Source organism: Molossus molossus, unplaced genomic scaffold (assembly GCF_014108415.1).
Source record: "Molossus molossus isolate mMolMol1 unplaced genomic scaffold, mMolMol1.p scaffold_m16_p_7, whole genome shotgun sequence".
Taxonomy (NCBI): domain Eukaryota; kingdom Metazoa; phylum Chordata; class Mammalia; order Chiroptera; family Molossidae; genus Molossus; species Molossus molossus.
The window spans coordinates 93071691-93095356 of NW_023425401.1; the positions used below are offsets into that span (position 1 = coordinate 93071691).

General features: G+C 40.1%; 1 protein-coding gene and 1 long non-coding RNA gene across 6 annotated transcripts in view; both read right to left on the reverse strand.

Moving 5' to 3' along the window:
* UBE2H (ubiquitin conjugating enzyme E2 H) overlaps positions 1–23666 on the reverse strand; it is a 123987-nt gene that overhangs the window by 91263 nt on the left and 9058 nt on the right. Inside the window, exon 1 of one of the 4 annotated variants that reach the window (XM_036246603.1) lies at positions 9367–9398. The exons of the other annotated variants lie outside the window; for them this stretch is intronic. Within the exon in view, the coding sequence (XP_036102496.1) occupies positions 9367–9383 (17 nt within the window). The 5' untranslated portion in view covers positions 9384–9398. Of the gene's footprint in view, positions 1–9366; positions 9399–23666 lie in introns of those variants that run through there. 4 annotated transcript variants of the gene reach the window in all.
* On the reverse strand, positions 10585–21070 carry LOC118619831. Of its 2 annotated transcripts, none has more exons than XR_004957329.1 (3): positions 20906–21070; positions 13396–13528; positions 10585–10614 (listed from the first exon to the last, which is right to left on the reverse strand). It is a non-coding gene; the product is annotated as an uncharacterized LOC118619831 (long non-coding RNA). The 2 variants fall into 2 exon arrangements; XR_004957330.1 differs by lacking the exon at positions 10585–10614 and adding an exon at positions 11872–11901.

The following is a 23666-nucleotide window of genomic DNA, read 5'->3' on the forward strand; positions in this document are numbered from 1 at the left end:
CCCAATCAGGGCACATGCCCAGGTTGCAGGCTCAATCTTATCGATGTTTCTCTCTCTCTCTCCCTTCCTCTCCAAAAAAAAATCAATAAAAACATATTTTAAAAAAAATATATGGATTCAAATTGAAAGGGTTTCTTCTGCTCAATTCTCAGTTAACCCAAAGAACCTATTCCAAGAATTACACACAACTGTAATTTTACTAAAATACAACCCATCTCTAAAGTTACTGTAAAATAAATACAATGAATGGCACTACTTTGCTTTTAAAACTATCAAGTCAATGAGTCTTCTTCAAGTACATGCTACAAAAATTGCTAAACTTCTAAAAAACATGCAGTTTAATAGCAATTTCAAATCTGAAAGCTGAATTTATAAATTATTAGAATGTATAAAAAAATATTTTCCCTGCTAGATTTTAAAACATTCTTTTGGTACTAATTTTGTCTGATACTGTGTTAAACTATTTAAAGAGTAAGAGTATACACTTACTCTTTCCTTCTCTGTAAATGTATAAACTAACAATCTCATCATTTGGATATCTCCTCTGTGGAAATTACATGACATAAATGGAATCCCTGTTAATATTCTTTGATGTGACTAATTGTACTGTGGTTACACAAAAAGTCCCTACTCTTTGAAGAAGTATGTTTAAAGTGGCTAAAGTGTCAAGATACTTGCAACTTACTCGCAAATGGTACAAATAAAAATAAAGGATTGGCAAAAGTAGGTTTACAGTTGTTTGTATGTAAAAATAATACAATAAATAATAATACAAGAATAAACTGTTTTTTTGTACTCACAACTGTAAACCTACTTTTGCTACACCCTGCATATGAGATAAAGCAATTATGATAAAATATGTATTACTGATTCTACACAGTGGGACAATATACAGGTATTCATTTATTTATATTATTATTTCCTTTTATGGATCTCAGTAAACTATAAAGAAAATTTTCCAGTAAATTCCTGTTGAGCAAAAAATTTAATATTGCCTTCATTATGCAGTTCTATTTGAATCACCTGTATCAACTAATGTCCAGAATAAAATGAAGTTTAACCTGCTTTTATAGTTTTACTCATACAAGTGTGTCAGCTAAAAGAAAAACTACCCTGGCCAGTGTGGCATCAGCCTGTACTCTAGAAAGTGGTGGGTTCCATTCCTGGTCAAGCACATACCCAGACTGTGGGTTCAATCCCTGGTTGGAGCTCACAGGGGAGGCATCCGATCAATGTTTCTCTCTCACATTTCTCTCCCTCCCTTTCTCCCTTCCTGTCTCAAATCAATAAAAATAATTAAAATGTTTAAAAGAAAAAGGATCTACAATAAGGCCAGGGTTAAAGGCCTACCACTATATTTTAACCAGGAAATATTACTGCCAACCTAGAATTGGTTCTGCAATATTAATCATAATTTAAAGCAGCCCTCTCTTGCTATTGAATAAGCCTTGACACTTGTTATATGATCACATTAATTGTTTGAAAGAATTCGAACAAGGGCCTTTGTCCCATCTACTAAACCATACTGCCTTTCTAAATGTACTCTATATGAAAAACTAAAACAAGATATTAGGAAACCACAAGATTCCCTCTCCTGTAAAATAGCGAACAGATACACTCACCCCAAAGAAAGAACAAAATCAAAAGACAATGTCAAGTTGGCTGTTCCTCATTACCACACAAGGTCAATAACATCTCACCTCAATCCCACCATCTGTAATAATGGCAAGAACTGATGCTTTCATACAGTTGGTCAAAGTCTGACTTAATACTGGATAGCATTTTAATAATTCTAATTTCACAATACTTAATTCGAGGGATTCATTTCTAGAAAGGAAAGGACAACTGTCACTAGTATAAGACAGAGGCTTTCCACCCTGGCCTGGTAGTTCAGTTGGTTAGAGCATCATCCCAATATGCCAAGGTTGTAGTTTTGATCCCCAATCAAGGCACATACAAGAATCAACCAATGGCCCTGGCCAGGTCTGCTCAGTGGTTAGAGCATCGACCCGTGGACCAGAGAATCCCAGGTTTGGTTGCCGCTAAGGGCACATACCTCAGTTGCGGTTTGTCCCCGGTCCCAGTTGGGGTCGTGTGGGTGGCAACCACTCAATGTGTCTCTCTCATGTGGATGTTTCTCTCTCTCTCTCTTCCTCCCTCTCTCCCTCCCGCTCTATCTGAAGATAAATGCAAAAATGTCCTTGGGTGAGGATAAAAAAAAAAAAAAAAAAAAATTAACCAATGAACACATAAATAAGGGGAACAATAAATTAATGTCTTTCTCTCTCTCTTTCCCTAAAAATCTATTATATCAATAAATAAATATAGAGGCTTTCCTATTCAAACCTTAACATTAATGCAGGTTGCTAAATATGAAGCAACATTTGACTACCATATTTCAAAGTCAGAAAGGAAGATGTAAAAGTTTTCTATTTCATACTTCTAAAAAGCCCTAGTAAATATTCATATAATATTCATACCCAGAATGTAATAAACTGCAGAACTATTTTAACTATTCATATCTATCTGTAAAGATAAGATTCAAAATAAGATTTTAAATCTGTTATAAAGCTATTTTCAATTCTCTATTCTCTAGAAGGCAATACATATGGCTGTGAAGGTTTTTTACATTTTAATATATAGAGTTATATTCAAAATGTCTACAGATAAAATCAGAATGTTTAAGTTGCAAATACTTAGAATCATCTCAGCCAACGTCTTATTCCATGATAAGGAAACAGATATCCAAGAAGGAAGTGCAAAGCACAAGGTCCTATGGCACTGAGCAGCAGAGCCAAGGGCAATTTCCACACTAGCATGCTGCCTCTCCTCTATCAAACTCCCAAGTTAGGTCCTCTGAGCTAAAATTTGAAGATACTAGCTAAACTATAAATGAAAAGAACCAAGTTAATATTTTTTCTTTTCCCTTAATACCAGAAAGTAAATTAATTCTCATATAACCCCAGTCTCCTAGCAAAACAGAACCTAGAAGACATGGGATAAAAGTAAGAGATAAATTTTATGAGCTGACATTCAAGGCACTGGACATTTCATGGGAAGCCAGACCTAAATGATAATGCTCCCAATATGTAAATAAAAGAAAAAATAAAACTTAACATTCACTGTGGCAGACACTACTGGTGAACCAACCCAATAGCTAGTCTCTCCTTCTTTCTTACTACTAAAACCTGAATTTATTAAAGGCAGTTCAAAAGCAATGTTTCTCAAACTCTCTTCCACCTAGGGGTTGGTTGGCTGACATATCTTGCCCAGAATAAACATGCAATTTGTAGGGAGGGGACACTCAGAAACGCTTCTTAAAAGTTGAAAGGTATAGGCTCTGGGTAGGTGGCTCAGTCGACTGAAGTGTTGTCCTGATACGTCAAGGTTGCGGGATCAATCCCCAGTCAGAACACATGCAAAAGTCAACCAATAGATGAGAGCATGAATGGATGGATCAGCAAATCAAGACTGATCTTTCTTTTCTTTTCTTTCTCTCTCTCTCTCTTTTCAATTAAAATAAAAGTATGGGGGGGGGGAGGGGACAACCTTAGCTAGTTTTTGCCTTCCTCACCCTTTTCTTATTCTTCCTACATGAAACATTAATATTATGGTAGGAGTAACCCCATTAGAAACTAAGCCACACACTAAAGAGGACTGGGTAAAAAGACAGAAGGAATCTGGGTCCCTAATGACATCAACCTTGCCCTTATGTGCCTACCTGCTAACTCCACGTTACAGCTACGTTATTTCATGTGTTACTAGCAGTCAACTACAATTCTTTTTTTTTTATCCTCACCTGAGGACATTTTTCCATTTTTTGTTCAGATAGAGTGGGAGGGAGAGAGAAGAAGAGAAAAACATCGACGTGAAAGGGACACATCAAGTGGCTGCCTGTCGTATGACCCAACCAGGGCCGGGGACAAATCACAACCAAGGTATGCACCCTTAGCGGGAATTGAACCCAGGTCTCTCCGGACTGCAAGCCAATGCTCTAACTGCTGAGCAAAACTGCCAGGGCTCAACTACAATTCTTGAGTTATTCACTAAATACTAAATGCAGTCACATACACTATTTCATATGATTCAAGCAATCTTATATGTGGTATTTTCATGTTTTGGACAAGGAAACAAATGCAGATGCAATTCCAAGTATGTGACTAAAACCTATGGTCAATCCATTCTATTTTACTTTTCAAATATAGTACATATCTGAAAAAGGATATGCATTTCAAAATATTATCTTAATCATTTCTCATAAAATGTGCCACAAAATCATGCATTCCCCTCTATTAAAACCCTGCCAACCCATAATCAGATTTTTAACAACCTCTGTGGGTATATTCTTTACCAAGATTCCTCCTTTGGTTGACAGATGATGAGAGATCATACCTCCAGCAAAGTATCAGATGTAGCCCTGAGTGTCCATTAGATCATAAATAGCAAAAAGCTCAGCCTATTCACCTTACAGCAACCCACATAATCTTGGTCACACACACCGCACTATAGTAGTACATACTTAACAGGGACTAATTTACAACCTCTGAACTTTAAATCAAGCCAAGCCACCAGACACCTCCCATCCCCATCATGGGTACCCTCATGCATATTTTACTCCTGCCTCTATGACATTTGGCTTCCTTCAGGAAGCATTCTCCAGGCCTGACAGAATCAACTCCATACTCTTCCAAGGTCCTACCCTCTTTTTCTTCTCTCATCCTCACCTGAGGATATTTTTCCATTTATCTTTAGACTGAGTGGGAGGGAGGTAGAGAGAAAACCATCAACATGAGAGAGAAATATCAATGGGTTGCCTGCCGCACAACCCCAATCGGGGCCAAGGGCAAACCGCAACCGAGGTACGTGCCCTTGACCAGAACCAAACCCATGACTCGTTGGTTCACGGGCTGACACTCCAATTGCTGAGCCAAACCGGCCAGGGTGGTCCTACTCTCTTTTTAAACCTACATTTTAAGTGCCTACAGTTATTTATTTGTGTAGTATCTTCATACATATGACCCTTAAACAACGCAGGAGTTAGGGATGGTGATCCCCTGAACAGTCAAAACCCTGTATAGCACTGGCTGGTGAGGGCTCAGTGGTTAGAGTGTCAACCCATGCACCAAAGGGTCTAAGGTTTGAGTCCCAGTCAAATGCATGTACCTGCACTGCAGGTTCCATCCATGGCCCCAGTCAGGATGCATGTAGGAGGCAACCAATTGATGTATCTCTCTCACATTGATTTCTCTCCCACTTCCCCCCTCCCTTCCACTCTCTCTAAAAAACTAGAAGAGAAAAAAAAAAAAATCAATGGAAAAAATATCCTTGGATGAGAATTAACAAAAACAAAACAAAAAACCCATGTATAACTTTTGACTCCCCTAAACTTAACTCTAATAGCCTACTGTTGACTGAAAGCCTTAGCAATAATGTAAATGGTTAACACATTTTGTATGTTACGTGTATTATACAATACAGCTAGAGAAAAGAAAATGTTAAAATCACAAGAGAAATTACATTTACGGTACTGCATGTAGTTACTGAAAAAAAATCCACATATAAGTAGACCCATGCAGTCCAAACCCATTCATTATTCAAGGATCAACTGTATCTCATATTATGGTCCTATTTGTTTTTATATAAAATTAAACAGAAGCACAGGATAATAATAGAATTTAATAACTTATCTTTAAACTTATTCAAGAGAACAAAAAAAAAGCTCTAAAGACAAAGAAATGAGCCCTGACAGTTTTGCTCAGCGGTTAGAGTATCAACCCTCCAAAAGAAGGGTCTCAGGTTCAATTCCTGCTTAAGGGCACATACCTGGGTTGCAGGTTCGATTTCCAACCCTGGTCAAGACCATGCGGGAGACAACCAACCAATGTGTCTCTCTTTCATTGATGTTTCTCTCTCTACCTCTCCCTCCCTTCCACTTTCTCTTAAAAAAAAAAAAAAAATCCTCTGGTTAGGATTAACAAAAAAAGATAAAGAAATGAGCAGCTGCGCCTTCTAGGTCCTCATAAAATCATACAGAATAAATATTAAGAATACTTGGATTCACAACATCAGAAGCCAAAAGTAAACTTGTGATTTAATTCCTCAAGCTTCAGTGAAGTATTAATAACTAAAATTTTTTTAATTAAAATAAATTTTCAAAAATTTATTCTGCTACACAGTAATTCTCCTTTTCTAAGAGCTACACAGTAAAACCTCCCAAGGCCTGCTTTACACAGAAACGGAATAATTCAATACTTAACCATTATTATGTTCCCATCAACAATATGATTAAATAGGACTTCCGGTCAAGATGGCGGCGTAGGTAAACGCGGTATCGCGTCCTCCCACAACCACATCAAAGTTACAACTAAACTACAGAACAACCATCATTCAAAACCGCCTGAAATCAAGCTGAATGGAAGTCCTACAACTAAGAAATTAAAGAAGCAGCCACATCCAGACTGGTAGGAGGGGTGGAGGTGGAGGGGCTGGTCCTACACCCAAGCGTGGCGGATAAAAATCAGGAGGATCCCTCGGCTGGGAAGGTCCTTCCTGAGGACTGAGGGGTCCCCGTCCCACACCAGGTGCCCCACTCAGGGTTCCAGTGCCAGGAAGAGAAGTTCCCATAACTTCTGGCTGGAAAAACCAGCAGGAACTGAGGCTCAGGGAAGCTGACGCAGCTGGAGCCCCAGGCAGCTCCTTTAAGGGCCCGCACACGGACTTATCAGACTCTCTCCCTCTAAGCTTGGAGGGGAGGCAGCTCGAGGGGCACCAGAGACATACAGGGAAGAACTGAGCTGTTTGGCACTGGAGTGAGGGCTGGAGAGGGGGCTTTCTCCTGGACAGACTGCTGTCAGAGGCCTTTGTTCCTTTGGTGAGCCCTTCCCTGAGGCAGCAGGCAGCCACCATATCTGGGCTTCCAGCAACCTGGCTCACACTGGTAGCCCCGCCCTGGTGACTCCCTGAGGCCCCGCCCCACCCAACTTTCAGGCCCACCCAAGCTGTTGCCACTTGCTTAACCATAGGGTTGGCCTGTCTTGGATCCTGCTTCAGGTTTTTCCTAAATTCTTTCAAACAAGCAGCATTTGGTCTCAGATAGCCCCATACCTCTGGTTAAGTAATACACTGAAACAAACACAGGGAAGCAGCCAAAATGAGGAGACAAAGAACCAGGTCCCAAATGAAAGAACAGAACAAAATCCCAATAAAAGAACTAAGCGAAATGGAGATAAGCAACCTAACAGATGCTGAATTCAAAATACTGCTTATAAGGATGCTCAATGAACTTAGTGCGAACCTCAGTGAACTTAGTGAGGGCCTCAAGAACTTAAAAAAGGACCAGTCAGAAATGATGGATGCACAGTCAGAAATGAAGGAGGCACTAACTAAAATAAAGAATAATTTACACAGACTCAATAGTAGAGTACGTAAATCCAAGAAGCAAACCATCGATTTGGAATATAAGGAAGCAAAAAACTCCCAATCAGAACAGCAAAAAGAATCCAAAAAAATGAGGATAGTGTAAGGAGCCTCTGGGACAACTTCAAGCGGGCCAACTTTCGCATCTTGGGGGTGCCAGAAGAAGAGCGAGAACAAGAAATTGAAAACCTGTTTGAAACAGTAATGGCAGAAAATTTCCCTAATTTGGTGAAGGAAACAGACATACAAGTCCAGGAAGCACAGAGAGTCCCAAAAAGATGAACCCCAAGAGGCCCACACCAAGACACATCATCATCAAAAGGCAAAAAGTTCAAGACAAAGAATCTTAAAAGCAGCAAGAGAAAGGCAGCTAGTTACCTACAAGGGAGTTCCCATTAGGCTGTCAGCTGATTTCTCAAAAGAAACTTTGCAGGCCAGAAGGGAGTGGCAAGAAATATTCAGAGTGATGAAAAGCAAGAACCTACAACCAAGATTACTCCATCTTGCAAAGCTGTCATTTAGAATCGATGGACATAGAAAGAGCTGCCCAGACAAGAAAAAGTTAAAGGAGTTCACCACCACCAAACCGTTATTATATGAAATGATGAAGGGTCTTTTTGAAGAAAAAGATAAAATGTATGAACAAACAAGATGGCAATGAATACATATCTATCAACAATGGAATCTACAAACAAAATGAACAGGTAGAACAGAAACATTCTCATAGATACAGAGAACATTTTATTAGTTGCCAGATGGGAGGGGGGTAGGGGGAATGGGTGAAAAAGGTGAAGGGATTAAGAAGTACAAATTCATTGCTAGACTGACAAACCTCAGAGAGAAGGGGATTGGGGCTTGGGAGGAAATAAATCAAAGAACTTATATGCATAACCAATGGACACAGACAATAGTGTGGGAAAAGGTGGGAGGGGGGCGGGAGGGGGGAGAAGGGGGTCAATGGGGAAAAAATGAGGAACATCTGTAATACATTCTACATCCAACAATAAAGATTTTTTCTTTTTTTTTTAATCCTCACCCGAGGACATTTTTCCATTTTTTGTTCAGGTAGAGTGGGAGGGAGAGAGAGGAACAGAGAGAGAGAGAGAAACATCGATGTGAAAGGAACACATCGAGTGGCTGCCACCCGCACAACCGACCAGGGCTGGGGACAAACTGCAACCGAGGTACGTGCCCTTAGCGGAAACCGAACCCGGGTCTCTCAGGACCTCAGGCCGACGCTCTAACCACTGAACCAAACCGGCCAGGGCAACAATAAAGATTAAAAAAAAACCAAAACAATATGATTACATAGAAAAACAAAAAACTTTACATATAAAAAAAAAACAATATTTATATCAGTTTTACATTTTAAAAGCCAGAATTTTGGCATTGAAGTCTAACTAGTCTTCTAGCTTGGAATAAAGATAACTAGATAACTGCTTTATGAGTGAAATATCTAACATGGGTCCCCACTGTCAGCTGCTCAGCATCAACTCAGGGCCTGATAAAAATAACATATAATGCAGCATATCCTGTAGCCCAATAAGTAAACTGCTACCCAATGTGTTCCCTCCTTGCCTCCACACAAAAAGAGGGACTAGCCCTGGCCGATTTGGTTCAGCAGTTAGAGCGTCGGCCTGCGGTCCTGAGAGACCCGGGTTCGGTTCCCACTAGGGGCGCGTGCCTCAGTTGCAGTTTGTCCCCAGCCCTGGTCGGTTGTGCGGGTGGCAGCCACTCGATGTGTTCCTTTCACATCGATGTTTCTCTCTCTCTCTGTTCCTCTCTCTCCCTCCCACTCTACCTGAACAAAAAAAGGAAAAATGTTCTCGGGTGAGGATAAAAAAAAAAAAAAAAAAGAGGGACTACCTTATTTCATCACATCAATGATAAAACACTGTTTTTATGACACACCATGAAAGAAAAAAAGTGGATAATCAAAATGTGACTCACCACCAATTGTAAGACATCTCAATTTCAAAATGTTAAGCTGCAGGAAAAAATGTCTTTAGAATCTATAACACATAGTACAAATCTGACATTCTTTTTATTTTTTATTTTTATTTATTTATTTATTTTATCTTCACCCAAAGACATTTTTCCATTTCTTATTCAGATAGAGTGGGAGGGAGGGAGAGAGAGAGAGAGAAACATCGACGTGAAAGGGACACATCAAGTGGCTGCCACCCGCACGACCCGGCCAGGGACAAACTGTAACCAAGGTACGTGCCCTTAGCAGGAACCGAACCCAAGTCTCTCTGGACCGCAGGCCGACGCTCTAACCGCTGAACCAAATCGGCCAGGGCTTTAAAATTTTTTATTTATTGATTGATTTTAGAGAGAGAGAGAGGGAGGGAGAGAGAGATAGAAACACTGGCCGCCTCCTGCATGCCCCTCACCAGGGATTTGGCCCACAAACTGGGCATGTGCCCTGACCGGAATCAAACTGGCAACCAGTTTGGTGCATGGGTCGACGCTCAACCACTGAACCACCCCGGCCGGGCCAAATCTGACATTCTTTACGACCATAAAAACACTTGTCATCTTCACACAATACCAATTTTCCTTCTTGGCTAAATGTGTATTTATGTAATTTATAGTATAATTCAATTCAATTTGATTCATATATTTTACCAAAGACTGTACTATTACACCAACAGTATGCTAGGTACAAATGAAGCACATCCTAGTCTTATAACATGACAACAACTCTTCCAACATACAGTAGTCCCCCTTATCTGCAGGGGATATGTTTCAAGACCCTCCAGTGGATGCCCAAGACCACAGAGATTAGAACCCTATCTATACTGTTTTTCCTATATGTACATACCTTTTCACTTAATGGAAGCACTTTACAGCTTCTCTTTGGCATATCCAAATTGCCAGCATCACTAATCTTGTATTTTGGGGCCATCATCATGTAAAATACGGGTTCCTTGTATGTTATATGGGACAAAAGCATGAGAGAGCATAGTTGGCTCCAGACCCATCACTGGAAAAACTTCCTCTATGATTTCAGCACTTTCTACCAATCTGTGTAGTCCAGGTTTTTATCCAGAAAAATGGGCCATAACATCTCAAATCAAGATGCTACAAGAATAAATGTTAGAATGAGAAGTACCACATTATAGAACAAGTATCAGAGAACAAGGTGGAACCGAGGATAGAAAGGGCCAGCAGGACAGAGTTTAGCTACTGCTACTAAAAGATTTTTTTGAAAAAAAAAAAAAAAAAAGTACAAAAGTGAATCTGAAAAATATTAGAAACCATTAAGAGTATTAACTATACTTACTAAAAGTGGCCCACTAAAGTGAATGAATAAATAAACTGGTACATTCACACAATGGAATTTTACTCGGTGCTAAAAAGAAATGTGTTATCAAGCCACGAAGAGACATGAAGGAAATTCAAATGCACATTACTAAGTGAAATAGGCCAATCTGAAAAGGCTATACTGTATGATTCCAACTATATGACATCTGGAAAAGGCAAAACTATGGAGACAGTAAAAAAAAAAAATCAGTGGCTGCCAGAGGGTGGGGGTAGGGTGAAACAGGTAGAGCACAGAGGATTTTAGGGCAGTGAAAATACTGTTTGATACCATAATGGTGGATGTAAAGTCATCATACATCTGTCCAAACCCATAGGTTGTACAACACCAAGAGATATGTAAACTATTTTGAATAATAACGATGTGTTAATGTAAGTTCATCAATTATAACAAATGCATCACTCTGGTGGGGGATATTGATAGTGGGGCAGGCTGTTCATGAATGGGGGCGGAGAGATATGGGAAATCTCTGTACCTTCCCTTCAATTTTGCTATGATCCTAAAACTACTCTATAAAAACAGTTTTGATTTTTTAAAAAAGGCTATTGGGGCACACAAACTTAAGAAAGTGAGCAAATGCCAGGCCAGTGTGGCTCGGTGGTTGAGCAATGACCCATGCACCAAGAGGTCACTGGTTCGATTCCAGGTCAGGGCACATGCCCAGGTTGTGGGCCCAATCCCCAGTGAGGGGGCATGCAGGAGGCGGCCAATCGATGTTCTCACTCCATTCCTCTCTCTCTAAAATTAATAAAGAAAAAAATTAGGGGGGAAAAAAGTGAGAAAAGAATAAGAGGTTACAAAAAAAAAAAAAGTTAAACACTTGCCCAGGGTCATCAAGCCACTAGATTGACCCTAACTGTCACACTATTAACTCTTAGCACCTGCATGACATCCAGATGCTGGCAAAGGCCAAAGGTCTGAAAATGCACCACCAGGGTAACCAAATCAGTAAACAGCTGGTTATAGCCCTGGCCAGTTTTGCTCAGTGGTTAGAGCATTGGCCTGCGGTCCAGAGAGACCAGGGTTCAGTTCCCGCTAAGGGCGTGTACCTCGGTTGCAGTTTGTCCCCGGCCCTGGTTGGGTCGTGCAGGTGGTAGCCACTCGATGTGTCCCTTTTGCGTCAATGTTTCTCTCTCTCTCTCTCCCTCCCACTCTATCTGAACAAAAAAATGGAAAAATGTCCTCGGGTGAAGATAAAATAATATAAACAAACAAACAGCTGGTTATAAAACACTTCTGACTTATATACCACACAAAAATCCAGGTGTCCCCTTGAGTTGATACATAAATTCTAAACTGTCCTCTACAATCTCAAAATAAAGCATTACTACTATATTTATAACTAATGAGATAGTTCCCATTAATATTCAAATTCTACCTTTCTTCCTCACTATTTTCAAAAAACCCCCGAGAGATAAATACTTTGGCTTAACTTTTTAGCCTAGATCAAATGGGTTAGGCCAAATTTTAATATTACTGTTGCTTTTCCAGAGCTTACACTATACAATAGCCTCAGCTATAAATATACTGTGCTCAAGAAAACAATGTATTGTATATACTTTTATTTATTTATTTTAATCCTCACCCGAGGACTTTTTTTTTTTTTTTTTTGCATTTATCTTCAGACAGAGCAGGAGGGAGAGGGGGGGAAGAGAGAAAGAGAAACATGGATGTGAGAGAGACACATGGACTGGTTGCCACCCACACGACCCCAACTGGAACCAGGGACAAACTGCAACTGAGATACATGCCCCTAGTGGGCAATGAACCCCAGACTCTCTGGTCCGCAGGCCGACGGTCTAACCGCTGAGCCAAACCAGCCAGGGCCACTTTTAGACTTTCATCATATGAAAATCACTTAGTGTTATTCATAGGGAGAAAGGTGAAAATGGTAAAAACATCAGACAAAATAAAAATATACCAAAACGATTAAACAAGTTTTCTCATTCAAAGAAGATTCAATTGCTTAGAAAATTCTGAAATCAAGAAAAAGTGACAGCCAACTACATTTATATCAAGATTTTTGTTGAAATTACAAATAGAATCACTAAAGAGAAAAAAGTTATCAAAATAATGCAAAATATACTCAAGATAGAATATATTTCTATGAGCCAAAATACTGGCCTTCTGTCAGAATTAGCAGCTGATAAAAACATATTCTTCTCTCTTACTGAGTTAATTACATAACCATAGTTAAGTCCTCACTTAATCTAGCAGATAGGTTCTGAAACTTTGAGCAAAATGACATATAAAGAAACCCGTTTTGGCCCTGGCCGGTTTGGCTCAGCGGTTAGAGCATTGGCCTGAGGTCTGGATAGACCCGGGTTTGATTCCCGCTAAGGGCACATACCTCGGTTGCAGTTTGTCCCCTGGTTGGGGTCGTGTGGGTGGCAACCAGTCGATGTCTCTCTCTCACACTGACACTCTCTCTCTTCCTCCCTCTCTCCTTTCCATTCTATCTGAAGGTAAATGCAGAAATGTCCTCTGGTGAGGATAAAAAAAAAAAAGAAAAGAAACCCATTTTACCATAGGCTAAATAATATAAGAGTTAGTTTCTACAGCATCTCAACATTGCATCAAAATGACATTCGAGAATCTGCCATAGTTAATAACAAAAAGATACAATGAATGTAATAGCATTTCATCATTACCTTATCCTCAAGTTCTCTTTCTGATCTAAAACTCTTTAAGATTATACAATTTCTTTAGTTATGAGGCTCTTCACTAATAGCTTTGCAACTCAAACTAAGTTTATCTTCATTTTCACATATAAATGTTATAGATCTAAAAAAAACCAAATGCAGAAAGTTAAATTTGCCATGCAAATAGCTAAACAAATCCACCAAATGTATGTGCTTCCAGACCACATCCTCATACATTTATAGTCCATCTTATTTTCAAAGAGGCAGTACCAATTTACACTTCATTCAAAATCAAATGTAACTTCTATACAAAAGCCACTAATAACTCAGATAAACGCACTGATACGTTAATATCAAAAGTTAAAAACAATTACTCCCTCCAGGATGTGGTGCTTAATACCTCTAGCCCCCTTGAATGTTAGCTTAGTGACTAGCTTCCAAAAGAATAGAATACAGAGGGAAAAACAGTAACTTTACAATGGAGAAACCTGGCAAACACCACCTTAGTCACGTGGATCAAGGTTAACAGTTTAACCTGTGCAGTCATGAGGGGGCACTTCCCCTCTGTGGTATTCTTTCCAAACATCCACAATGAATTTGGCCAAATTTTTTTTTTTTTTTTTTTTATCCTCACCCGAGAACATTTTTCCATTTTTTGTTCAGATAGAGCGGGAGGGAGAGGGAGGAAGAGAGAGAGAGAGAGAAACATCGATGTGAAGGGACACATCGAGTGGCTGCCACTCGCACGACCAACCAGGGCCGGGGACAAACTGCAACCGAGGTACGTGCCCTTAGCGGGAACCGAACCTGGGTCTCTCTGTACCGCAGGTCGACACTCCAACCGCTGAGCCAACCCGGCCAGGGCGTGGCCAAATTTAATACCTCATTATTATTAGGTCTAATCATGAGGGGAGAAAAATCACATAAACAGAAATTGAGGAGCACTCAAATGAATACCTGACCAATACTCCAAAGCAGTCAAGGTCATGTAAAACAATGAAGGAATGAGAAACTGTCAGACTAGGAAATATTAAGAAGACATAACCACTATACGTAATATGGTATCCTGGATTGAATCCGGAGCAGAAAAGAACATTCAAGAAAAAAACTGGTGAAATCTGAATAAAGCCTAGAGTTTAGTGTACCAACGATGGTTTCTTAGTTTTGACACATGTGCCATTGTAATATAAAATGGTAACATAGAGTTAATCTCTGTATTATCTTCACAACTTTTCTGTAAATCTAAAATAAGAAGTCAAAAAATAACAAACATTAAGGCAAAAACCATAAAATTATTAGAAGGGCTGCTTACATCCCAATCTTTCTTTCATAAAATCATTCCAGCTTTAAAAAAATTAAACATCTAAAGTTCTTCTATATGCTTAGCTGTGTTGAGACTAGTAATTAAAAATACTAAAACATGACGTAAAACTGATCCACTATAACCACTCAAAACTTAAATATCCATAAAAATGTTGGCCCCAGGCCGGTTTGGCTCAGAGGTTGGAGCATCAGCCTGCGGACCAGAGAGTCCCGGGTTTGGTTCCCACTAGGGGCACATACCAAAAAAATAAAAAATGAAAAATAAAAATAATAATAAATAAAAATGTTGGCACCTAAATTTTCTGCAAAAGATATATTTAAGATATCTGGAAAGTCTTAAAAGGCATAAAGGTAAAATATTTAAATGGTTAACATAGCCCTGGCTGGTTAGGTTCTGCAGTTAGAGCATCAGCTCTCGAACCAAAGGGTCAAGGGTTCAATTCCCAGTCAAGGGCACCTGCCTGGCTGGGTTGCAGGTTCAATCCCCAGCCCCAGTTAGGGTCCTCTGAGAGGCAACCAATGTGTCTCTCTCACATCAATGTTTCTTTTTTTCTCTCCCTCCTCCTTCCCCCACCTCCCTTCCACTCTACCTAAAATTCAATGGAAAAGTATCGTCAGGTGAGAATTAACAAAAAACAAAAAATTCTATAAATCAGGCACTCTTATGGGCCTTATTGTATTTTTTATGTTTTTTTTACTCTTTATAAAAAAATTTTTTTTAATCCTCACCTGAGGACATTTTTCCTTTATCTTCAGATAGAGAGGGAGGGAGGGAGGGAGGGAGGGAGGGAGGGAGGGAGGGAGAGAAAAAGAGAGAGAGAGAAAGAGAAACATCAAAGTGAGAGAGCTACATCAACTGGTTGCCTCCCGCATGACCCCGACCAGGGCTGGGGATGAACCACAACCGAGGTACATGCCCTTGGCTAGAATCAAACCTGCGACTCTTTGGTCTGTGGGCCGACGCTCTAACCACTGAACAAAACCGGCCAGGGCAGGGCCTTATTTTATTTTTAAATTGACAGGGCACATACAATTCGAAGTACAAAACACAACGTCATCTAATCTACTGCTGTAAAGAGATAGCAGAACATTTACATTAAATCCTACAAGCCCAGCCAGTGTGGCTCAGTGGATTGAGCATTGATCCATGGACTGAGAGGTCCCCGTTCGATTCCTGGTCAGGGCACAAGTCCAGGTTGCAGTTCATCCCTGGCCCTGGTCAGAGTCAAGAGGGAGGCAACCAGTTGATGTGTCCCTCTCACGTTGATGTTTCTCTCTCTCCCTTTCTCTCCCACCCACTCTATCTGAAGATAAATAGAAAAATATCCTCAGGTGAGGATTTTAAAAAAACCCTACAAAGCCCTAGCCAGTGTCTTCAGTGGTTAGAGCATCTGCCTTCAGATCAGTCTTGGGTTCTATCCCCAGCCCCAGTCAGGGTCATGCGGGAGGCAAAAATCAATGTGATGCTCTCACATCGATGTTTCTCTCTCTCCATCCCCTTCCTCCCTTCCACTCTATGTAAAAATTAATGGAAAAAATATCCTTGAATGAGGATTTAAAACAAAAACAGCCCTGGCCGGTTTGGCTCAGCGGTTAGAGCATCGGCCTGCGGTCCAGAGAGACCGGGGTTCGGTTCCCGCTAAGGGCACGTACCTCAGTTGCAGTTTGTCCCCAGCCCTGGTTGGTGGTGTGGGTGGCAGCCACTCGATGTGTCCCTTTCACGACGATGTTTCTCTCTCTCCCTCTCTTCCTCTCTCTCCCTCTCTTCCTCTCTCTCCCTCCCACTCTATATGAACAAAAAATAGAAAAATGTCCTCGGGTGAGGACAAAAAATAAAAATAAAAATAAATAAAATAAATAAAAAATAAAACAAAAACAAAAAAAGCCCTACTAAGTCATTTTGTTTTTATTTATGACTCTTATATTCATAAACAAGATTAACTGAGGCATTAGACTATACTATTTTAGTTCTATTTTTCACATAACAAATATGCCTAAGCAGAGAAACTAATTTTATAAGTCACAGATAAAAAAGCAGACTCCTAATTTCAACTCTTTTATTTTTTTCTATCAATAATAAAAACAGTTACCAGAATTTACAGCCAAGCATCAGTATTTCTCAAACTATTACTTAAGGCCACAAATGATATTGCACAGAAAGAATAGAATTACAAATTTCATCTAGAAGATTCCTTATATTCAGAAAGCAACCATTGCTTTGTAATACTATTATTTGCATTGCATGTTTTCTCCACATAGAAAAACATGCTAAAAAAAAAAAATCTTCGTAAGATTCTCAAATTTCACTTTAAATAATAAAATGTCATCAGAATATCATCAGAGCTGACTAAACATTGTAAGAATGACATTTAAGAACTAAAACAACCAGAACAGACTAAAATTACTACATTTTATCAAATTCATTCAAATGTGTAATAAGTCCCAACTTAAAAGCACCCAAGTCACACACTATTTCTTGATTCTATTAAAAAATAGTATTTCTGCCCTGGCCAGTATGGCTCAGTTGGTTGAGCTTCATCACCCCAGCACCAAAGGTTGTCAGTTCGATTCCCAGTCAGGGCATGTGCCCAGGTTGCAGGTTCAATCCCCAGTCAGGGTGTGTGCAGGAGACTGTTGATGTTTTTCTCTCACATCAATATTTATTTCTTTCTCTCTCCTCCCTTCCATTCTAAAATCAACAAAATATATATATATTTTAAATAGAATTTCAAATTGTTTCCCATCAAAGCAAATAAAAGACATGTATCTCTGTCAATTAAGATAATCCAGGTCAAAGATTGAATATATATACACATATATCAGGTCACCCCCCCAAAATATAAAATAAACACAACTGCTTGTGGTATTTTGTTAGTCATTCTCTGAATTATAAGATGCCAAGGGGTCAAAAGTAAATCCTGGGAATAAGCTCCCATAGGAACAGGGGACTACTCCTATTTACCTTGTCTAAAGAGCACAGGAGGATACTGGGTGATAAAGACCTCTGGACTTCCTACCTTGAGGATTTAAAGAAAATAGCTAGTTAGCCCTGGCCGGTTTGGTTCAACGGCTGGAGCGCCGGCCTACGGACCAGAGAGTCCTGGGTTCGGTTTCCGTTAGGGGCACGTACCCCAAAAAAAGAAACAAAGAAAATAGCTAGTTAGTAGCTTCTAAACCTCAGAAACACTGACCAAATTGTATAATACTAGCTTAGGAAAAAACAAAAGAGAGACCAGTAACTTGGAAGTATAAGAACACGAAATTCAGGTGCCAAGTTCCCTGTGCCTGACTTCACTGAAAGTTAAAGCAAATCTAAGGCATAGCCTACTTTTACACTCAGAAGATAAATAGCAAAGTTGTAAACTACTATACATTTTTAGCATAAGTAAGTTTGAGTTTGATAATTGCCAAGCTGCACCAAGTGAAAATAGGCCAAGTATGCTCCGATTTTCAAACGCCTAAAAAAAAAAAAGGACCTGGCTTCACTACTACTTTTAATTAACCTTAAATGTAAGATACTGTAAAGGATCTGGAAATACCTTCTCCCTAAAGATTTACTTATGTACTTTCCTGCCGGTCAATTGCTCGATTTCTACAAATTAAGTCAAAATATAAACTAGGAACACTAATAGAAAACAGACATATTCATTGAAATACTATATGAAATGATATAATAGTCTTTTATGAGCCACCAACAGTCTTCCAGATGTATCATGGTTTACACGTTATAAAATTCTTAGCTAAATCTCAAAAGAAAAGCCACATTAATTAAAGACAGAAAAAATATGGCACCTAACTATTCTAACCCAACAGCCTGTAGAAAAAAAGATAAAAGCAAATGTGTTCACAAAAGCATGAATGAGTCAACACAGGTATACTTAAATATATGTCATCTGATAATCAAAGACAGCATTCAAGAGCTGCCATTCTTTACTGCCAGGAGAAATGGGCAGCAATCCAGATAATTAGACTAAAGAACACACTCAAAAGTCCACTTCCTCTCCTCCATCTACCCATAAAACAAATCTGACTTAAAAAGTTTTTGTTGCCCTGGCCGGTTTGGCTTAGCGGTTAGAGCATCGACCTGCGGTCCTGAGAGACCCGGGTTTGGTTCCTGCTAAGGGCGCGTACGTCGGTTGCAGTTTGTCCCCGGCCCTGGTCGGTTGTGCGGGTGGCAGCCACTCAATGTGTTCCTTTCACGTCGATGTTTCTCTCTCTCTCTCTCTGTTCCTCTCTCTCCCTCCCACTCTACCTGAACGAAAAAATGGGAAAATGTCCTCCGGTGAGGATTTAAAAAAAAAAAAGTTTTTGTTGCCTGGCCGGTGTGGCTCAGTGGTTGAGCGTCAACCCATGCACCAAGAGGTCACCAATTAGATTCCCGGTCAGAGCACACGCCCAGGTTGTAGGCCAAATCCCCAGTGGGGAACATGCAGGAGGTGGCCAATGTTCTCTCTCATTGATGTTTCTAGCTCTTTCTCCCTCTCCCTATCTCTCCCTCTAAAATCAATAAAGAAAACAAAAAACAAATACCCGAGTTGCAGGTCCAATCCTCGGCCTAATAAGGGCACATTCAGGAGGCAACCAATCAATATGCCTCTCTCACTATCATTCTTGCTCCCACCCCTTCCCTCTTCCTGAAAAAAAAAAAAAAAATCAATGGAAAAAATATCCTCAGATGAGGATTGGAAAAAAAATTAAGAAAAAAAGTTTTTGTTTTTGTTTGTAATCCCTAAGGACACAAATGAAAAGAGACGCAAAATACAGGGGTTTATTTATTTTTCCCTCTATCTCAAAATGGTAACTATGGTGAATTGAATGAATTAGCAGTAAAAGTAATAGATGTTAATAACTGCAAACTGTGTTGCAAAGATCGATGATTCTATTATCAAACATGTGTTATGCTCTCCATTTTAATATACTTAACATATTCTAAAGCAACACTTGAGATCAGCCAAGTTAAGATAAAGAGCTAAAACTCTTTTTGTCAGAAAATGCCACAGCATTTAAAATGCATTTCCCTCCTATGCTCTCATCCATTTGAATGTAAATATAATTTGTAGTAAAATTCCAAAATATCCAAGATCTACATCATGGCATGATTTTACTGTAGGAGCCTTAGTTTGGATTAGTAATGTGACCCAGTACAGTAGTTCCCCCCTTATGTGCACTTTCCCCTTCCATGGTTTCAGTTATTCATGGTCAAAATAATAAATGAAAATGTTTAGAAATAAATAATTCATAAGTTTAAAATTGCATGCCTTTTTGAATAGTATGAAAAAAATGTCACAGTCCTGACCATTTTTGCTCAGTTGTTAGGGCGTTGGCCTGTGGACCCAAGAGTTGCGGGTTTGATTCCAGCCAAGGGCACGTACTTCAGTTGTGGATTGTCCCCAGCCCTGCTGAAGTCGCGGGACGCAACCAATCAATGTGTCTCTCTAACACCAATGTTTCTCTCTCTCTCTTCCTTCCTCCCTCCCTCCCATTCTATCTGAAGATAAATGGGAAAATACAGGGTATCCTCAGGTGACGATTAAAAAAAAAAGAAAAATCTCACAAAGTTATATCCCACCCCGCTTGTAAACTGTATAAACTACCTACCCATTAGTCATTTAGTAGCCATCTTGGTTATCAGATCTACAGTCAACATACTGCAGTGCTTGGGTTAAATAACTCTTATTTTACTTGATAATAAATGGCCCCACGCTGGCCTGTTTTGCTCAGTGGTTAGCACATCAGGCCTCGAACCAAAGGGTTCAATTCCCTGTCAAGGGCATGTACCTGGGCTGCAGGTTCAATCCCCAGCCCTGATCAGGGTTGTGCAGGAGGCAACCAACTAATGTATCTCTCTCAAACATAGTTATTTGTAGGATTAAGTACTATTTGCCATTTCAGGCATCCAGTGGGGGTCTGAGAACATATACCCTGCTGATAATGGGGGGGGGGGGGGCTACTGTATCAATTAACAGTTGTGGGACCCCAAAGGCCATATAAGTTACCATTTGTTAATAATAAAATATATTTGTTGTTGTTGTTTGTTTGTTTGTTAAATCCTCACCCGAGGATATTTATCCATTGATATTTAGAATGGAAAGGGAAGGATTGGGGAGGAGAGAGGGAGAAAGAGAGAGAAACATCAATGTGAGAGACATCGACTGACTGCTTCCTGCATGACCCTGACCAGGGCTGGGAATCGAACCTGTAATCCAGGTCTGTGACTTTGACCACAATTCAAACCTGTGACCCTTTGATCCACAGACTGATGCTGTAACTGCTCAGCCAAACCAGCCAAGGCAATAATAATTTTTTTAAATCCAGTTTCTTTTCCTGTAGAGTGAAACAAAAAGGGGTATGTAGTTTCAAGCTCTGTTGCCAAAGAGATCTACTAATTTATTCAGAGATTTACATAAATAATTAGCAAAAGAGTAAAGATGCAGTAGTCTATAAGACCATAAAACTATATATCCAACCATGTAACACCTGGTGATCTTTTATGGACATGATTTCTACCAAATCAATCATCTACAGATAGACACTACAATGAAAATGTTTACCTGAATGTTTTAAATTAATCAATCTTTCATAAACAGTCTGTGCAATATAAAGTCAACTGATGGAAAGCACAGATAACCAAAGTTATACTGGCACCATTTAAACAAAACAACTAAATTTATTTTCACTAATCTGAGTAGTAACCCAATTGCTTCTAAGGCAATATGAACCAGGCACATGCTGTATCTAATTCTTCTATTTATATTACCTAGACTAAGATTTTTAGCTTGTTTTGTTCTTTTTATCCTCACCCAAGGACTTTTTTCCATTTTTGTTCAGTTAGAGTGAGAGGGAGAGAGAGAGAGAGAGAAACATCAACGTGAAAGGGACACATCGAGTGGCTGCCTCCCACACAACCCCAACCAGGGCTGGGGACAAACTACAACCAAGTTACATGCCCTTAGTGGGAACTGAACCCGTGTCTCTCTGTACCTCGGGCTGATGCTCTCACCGCTGAGCCAAACCGGCCAGGACTCAACTAAAATTTTTATAAACCAAGAAACTCTGAGCCCTGGCCAGGTAGCTCAGTTGGTTAGAGCATGGTCCCGATGCACAAGGTTATAGGTCTGATCTCCAGTCAGGGCATATACAAGAATCAACTAATGAATACATCAATAAATGAAACAACAAATTGATGTTTCCTTTTTCTTTTTTTTTAAATCCTCACCGAGAATATTTTTCCACTGATTTTTTCAGAGTGGAAGAGGGGAAGAGAGAGACAGACAGACAGACAGACAGAGAGACACCAATATGAGAGCGACACATCAATTGATTGCCTCCCACATAACCCCTACCAGAGCCGGGGACCGAACCACAACTGAGGTTCATACCCTTGAACCCACGACTCTTTGGTCTGCAGGTCGATGCTTTAACCACAGAGCCAAACTGGTCAGGGCCAACAAATCGATGTTTCTCTCTCTCTCTGTCCCTTCTTCTCTCTCTAAAATCAATAAATAAAAATTTTTCAAAAAAAGAAACCTTGAGCCCTGGCCGGTTTGGCTCAGCGGTTAGAGCGTCGGCCTGCGGTCTAGAGAGACCCGGGTTCCGTTCCCGCTAAGGGCACGTACCTCAGTTGCAGTTTGGCCCTGGTTGGTCATGTGGATGGCAGCCACTCGATGTGTCTCTTTCACGTCGATGTTTCTCTCTCTCTCTCTCTTCCTCTTTCTCCCTCCCACTCTATCTGTACAAAAAAATGGAAAAATGTCCTCGGGTGAGGATAAAAAAAAAAAGAAACCTTGAAAAGTGTACATAATAAAAACATGATACATAGAAATGAAACATTTTGCCTAACACTAAAAAGAAAGTGCATAATTTGCAGTATTAATAACAATTTCACATGTAGGGAATACCTCCTACTTTTATACATAATGCCTCCCTGAAAGTGGTTTAAAGTTAGAAACTATGAAGTTGAACAAACACATAAAAGATTCCATTCCCGCCCTAGCAGAGCAGCACCTCTGGTTGGAGCGTTGTCCCAATATGCCACGGTTTCGGGTTCAATCTCTGGTAAGAGCACACACAAGAATCAACCAATGAACCCATAAAGAAGTGGAACAACAGCCCTGGCCGGTTTGGCTCAGCGGTTAGAGCGTCGGCCTGCGGTCCCGAGAAACCCGGGTTCGGTTCCCGCTAAGGGCATGTACCTCGGTTGCAGTTTGTCCCCGGCCCTGGTTGGTCGTGCGGGTGGCAGCCACTCGATGTGTCCCTTTCACATCGATGTTCCTCTCTCTCTTCCTCTCTCCCCCTCCCCTCTACCTGAACAAAAAATGGAAAAATGTCCTCAGGTGAGGATAAAAAAAAAAAAAAAGAAAGAAAAAAAAGAAGTGGAACAACAAATCAATGTTTCTCTTTCCCTCCCTCTCTCTAAAAAAAATCAGTAAACAAAAATTTTAAAAAAGATTCAGCATTAACCCATGCACCAAGAGGTCACTGGTTCAGTTCCCGGTCAGGACACATGCCCAGGATGTGGGCCCAATCCCCTGTGGGGGTCACGCAGGAGGCAGCCAGTTGATGTTTTCTCTCATCAATGTTTCTACCTCTCTCACTAAACTCAATAAAGAAAAAATATTAAAAAAAATAAAAAAGATTCCATTCCCAATCAAATAATATTCTAAATCCCTAAATAGGATTCTAACAACTGCTAGAGCCTAGGCACTTTTTGTGAGCTCAAGGTCAGACCCACCTCCCATGCCTTTCTTCCTAAGGACAACAACATCTAGCCAAGCCTCTCTCCTTCACATGGGTTTCCTACTCCTCTCCCTGATTTCTTTGCAGGGCAAGGTCAAAAGATCAGTAGCACCTATTCAAACCACTACCTAATGCCCTAGATACCTAAGAATCAGGAGAAGACTAAAGAATCCTTCATCCCTCATGAGCATGTAGCTGCCCTGTTACAGGGATTTCTATCA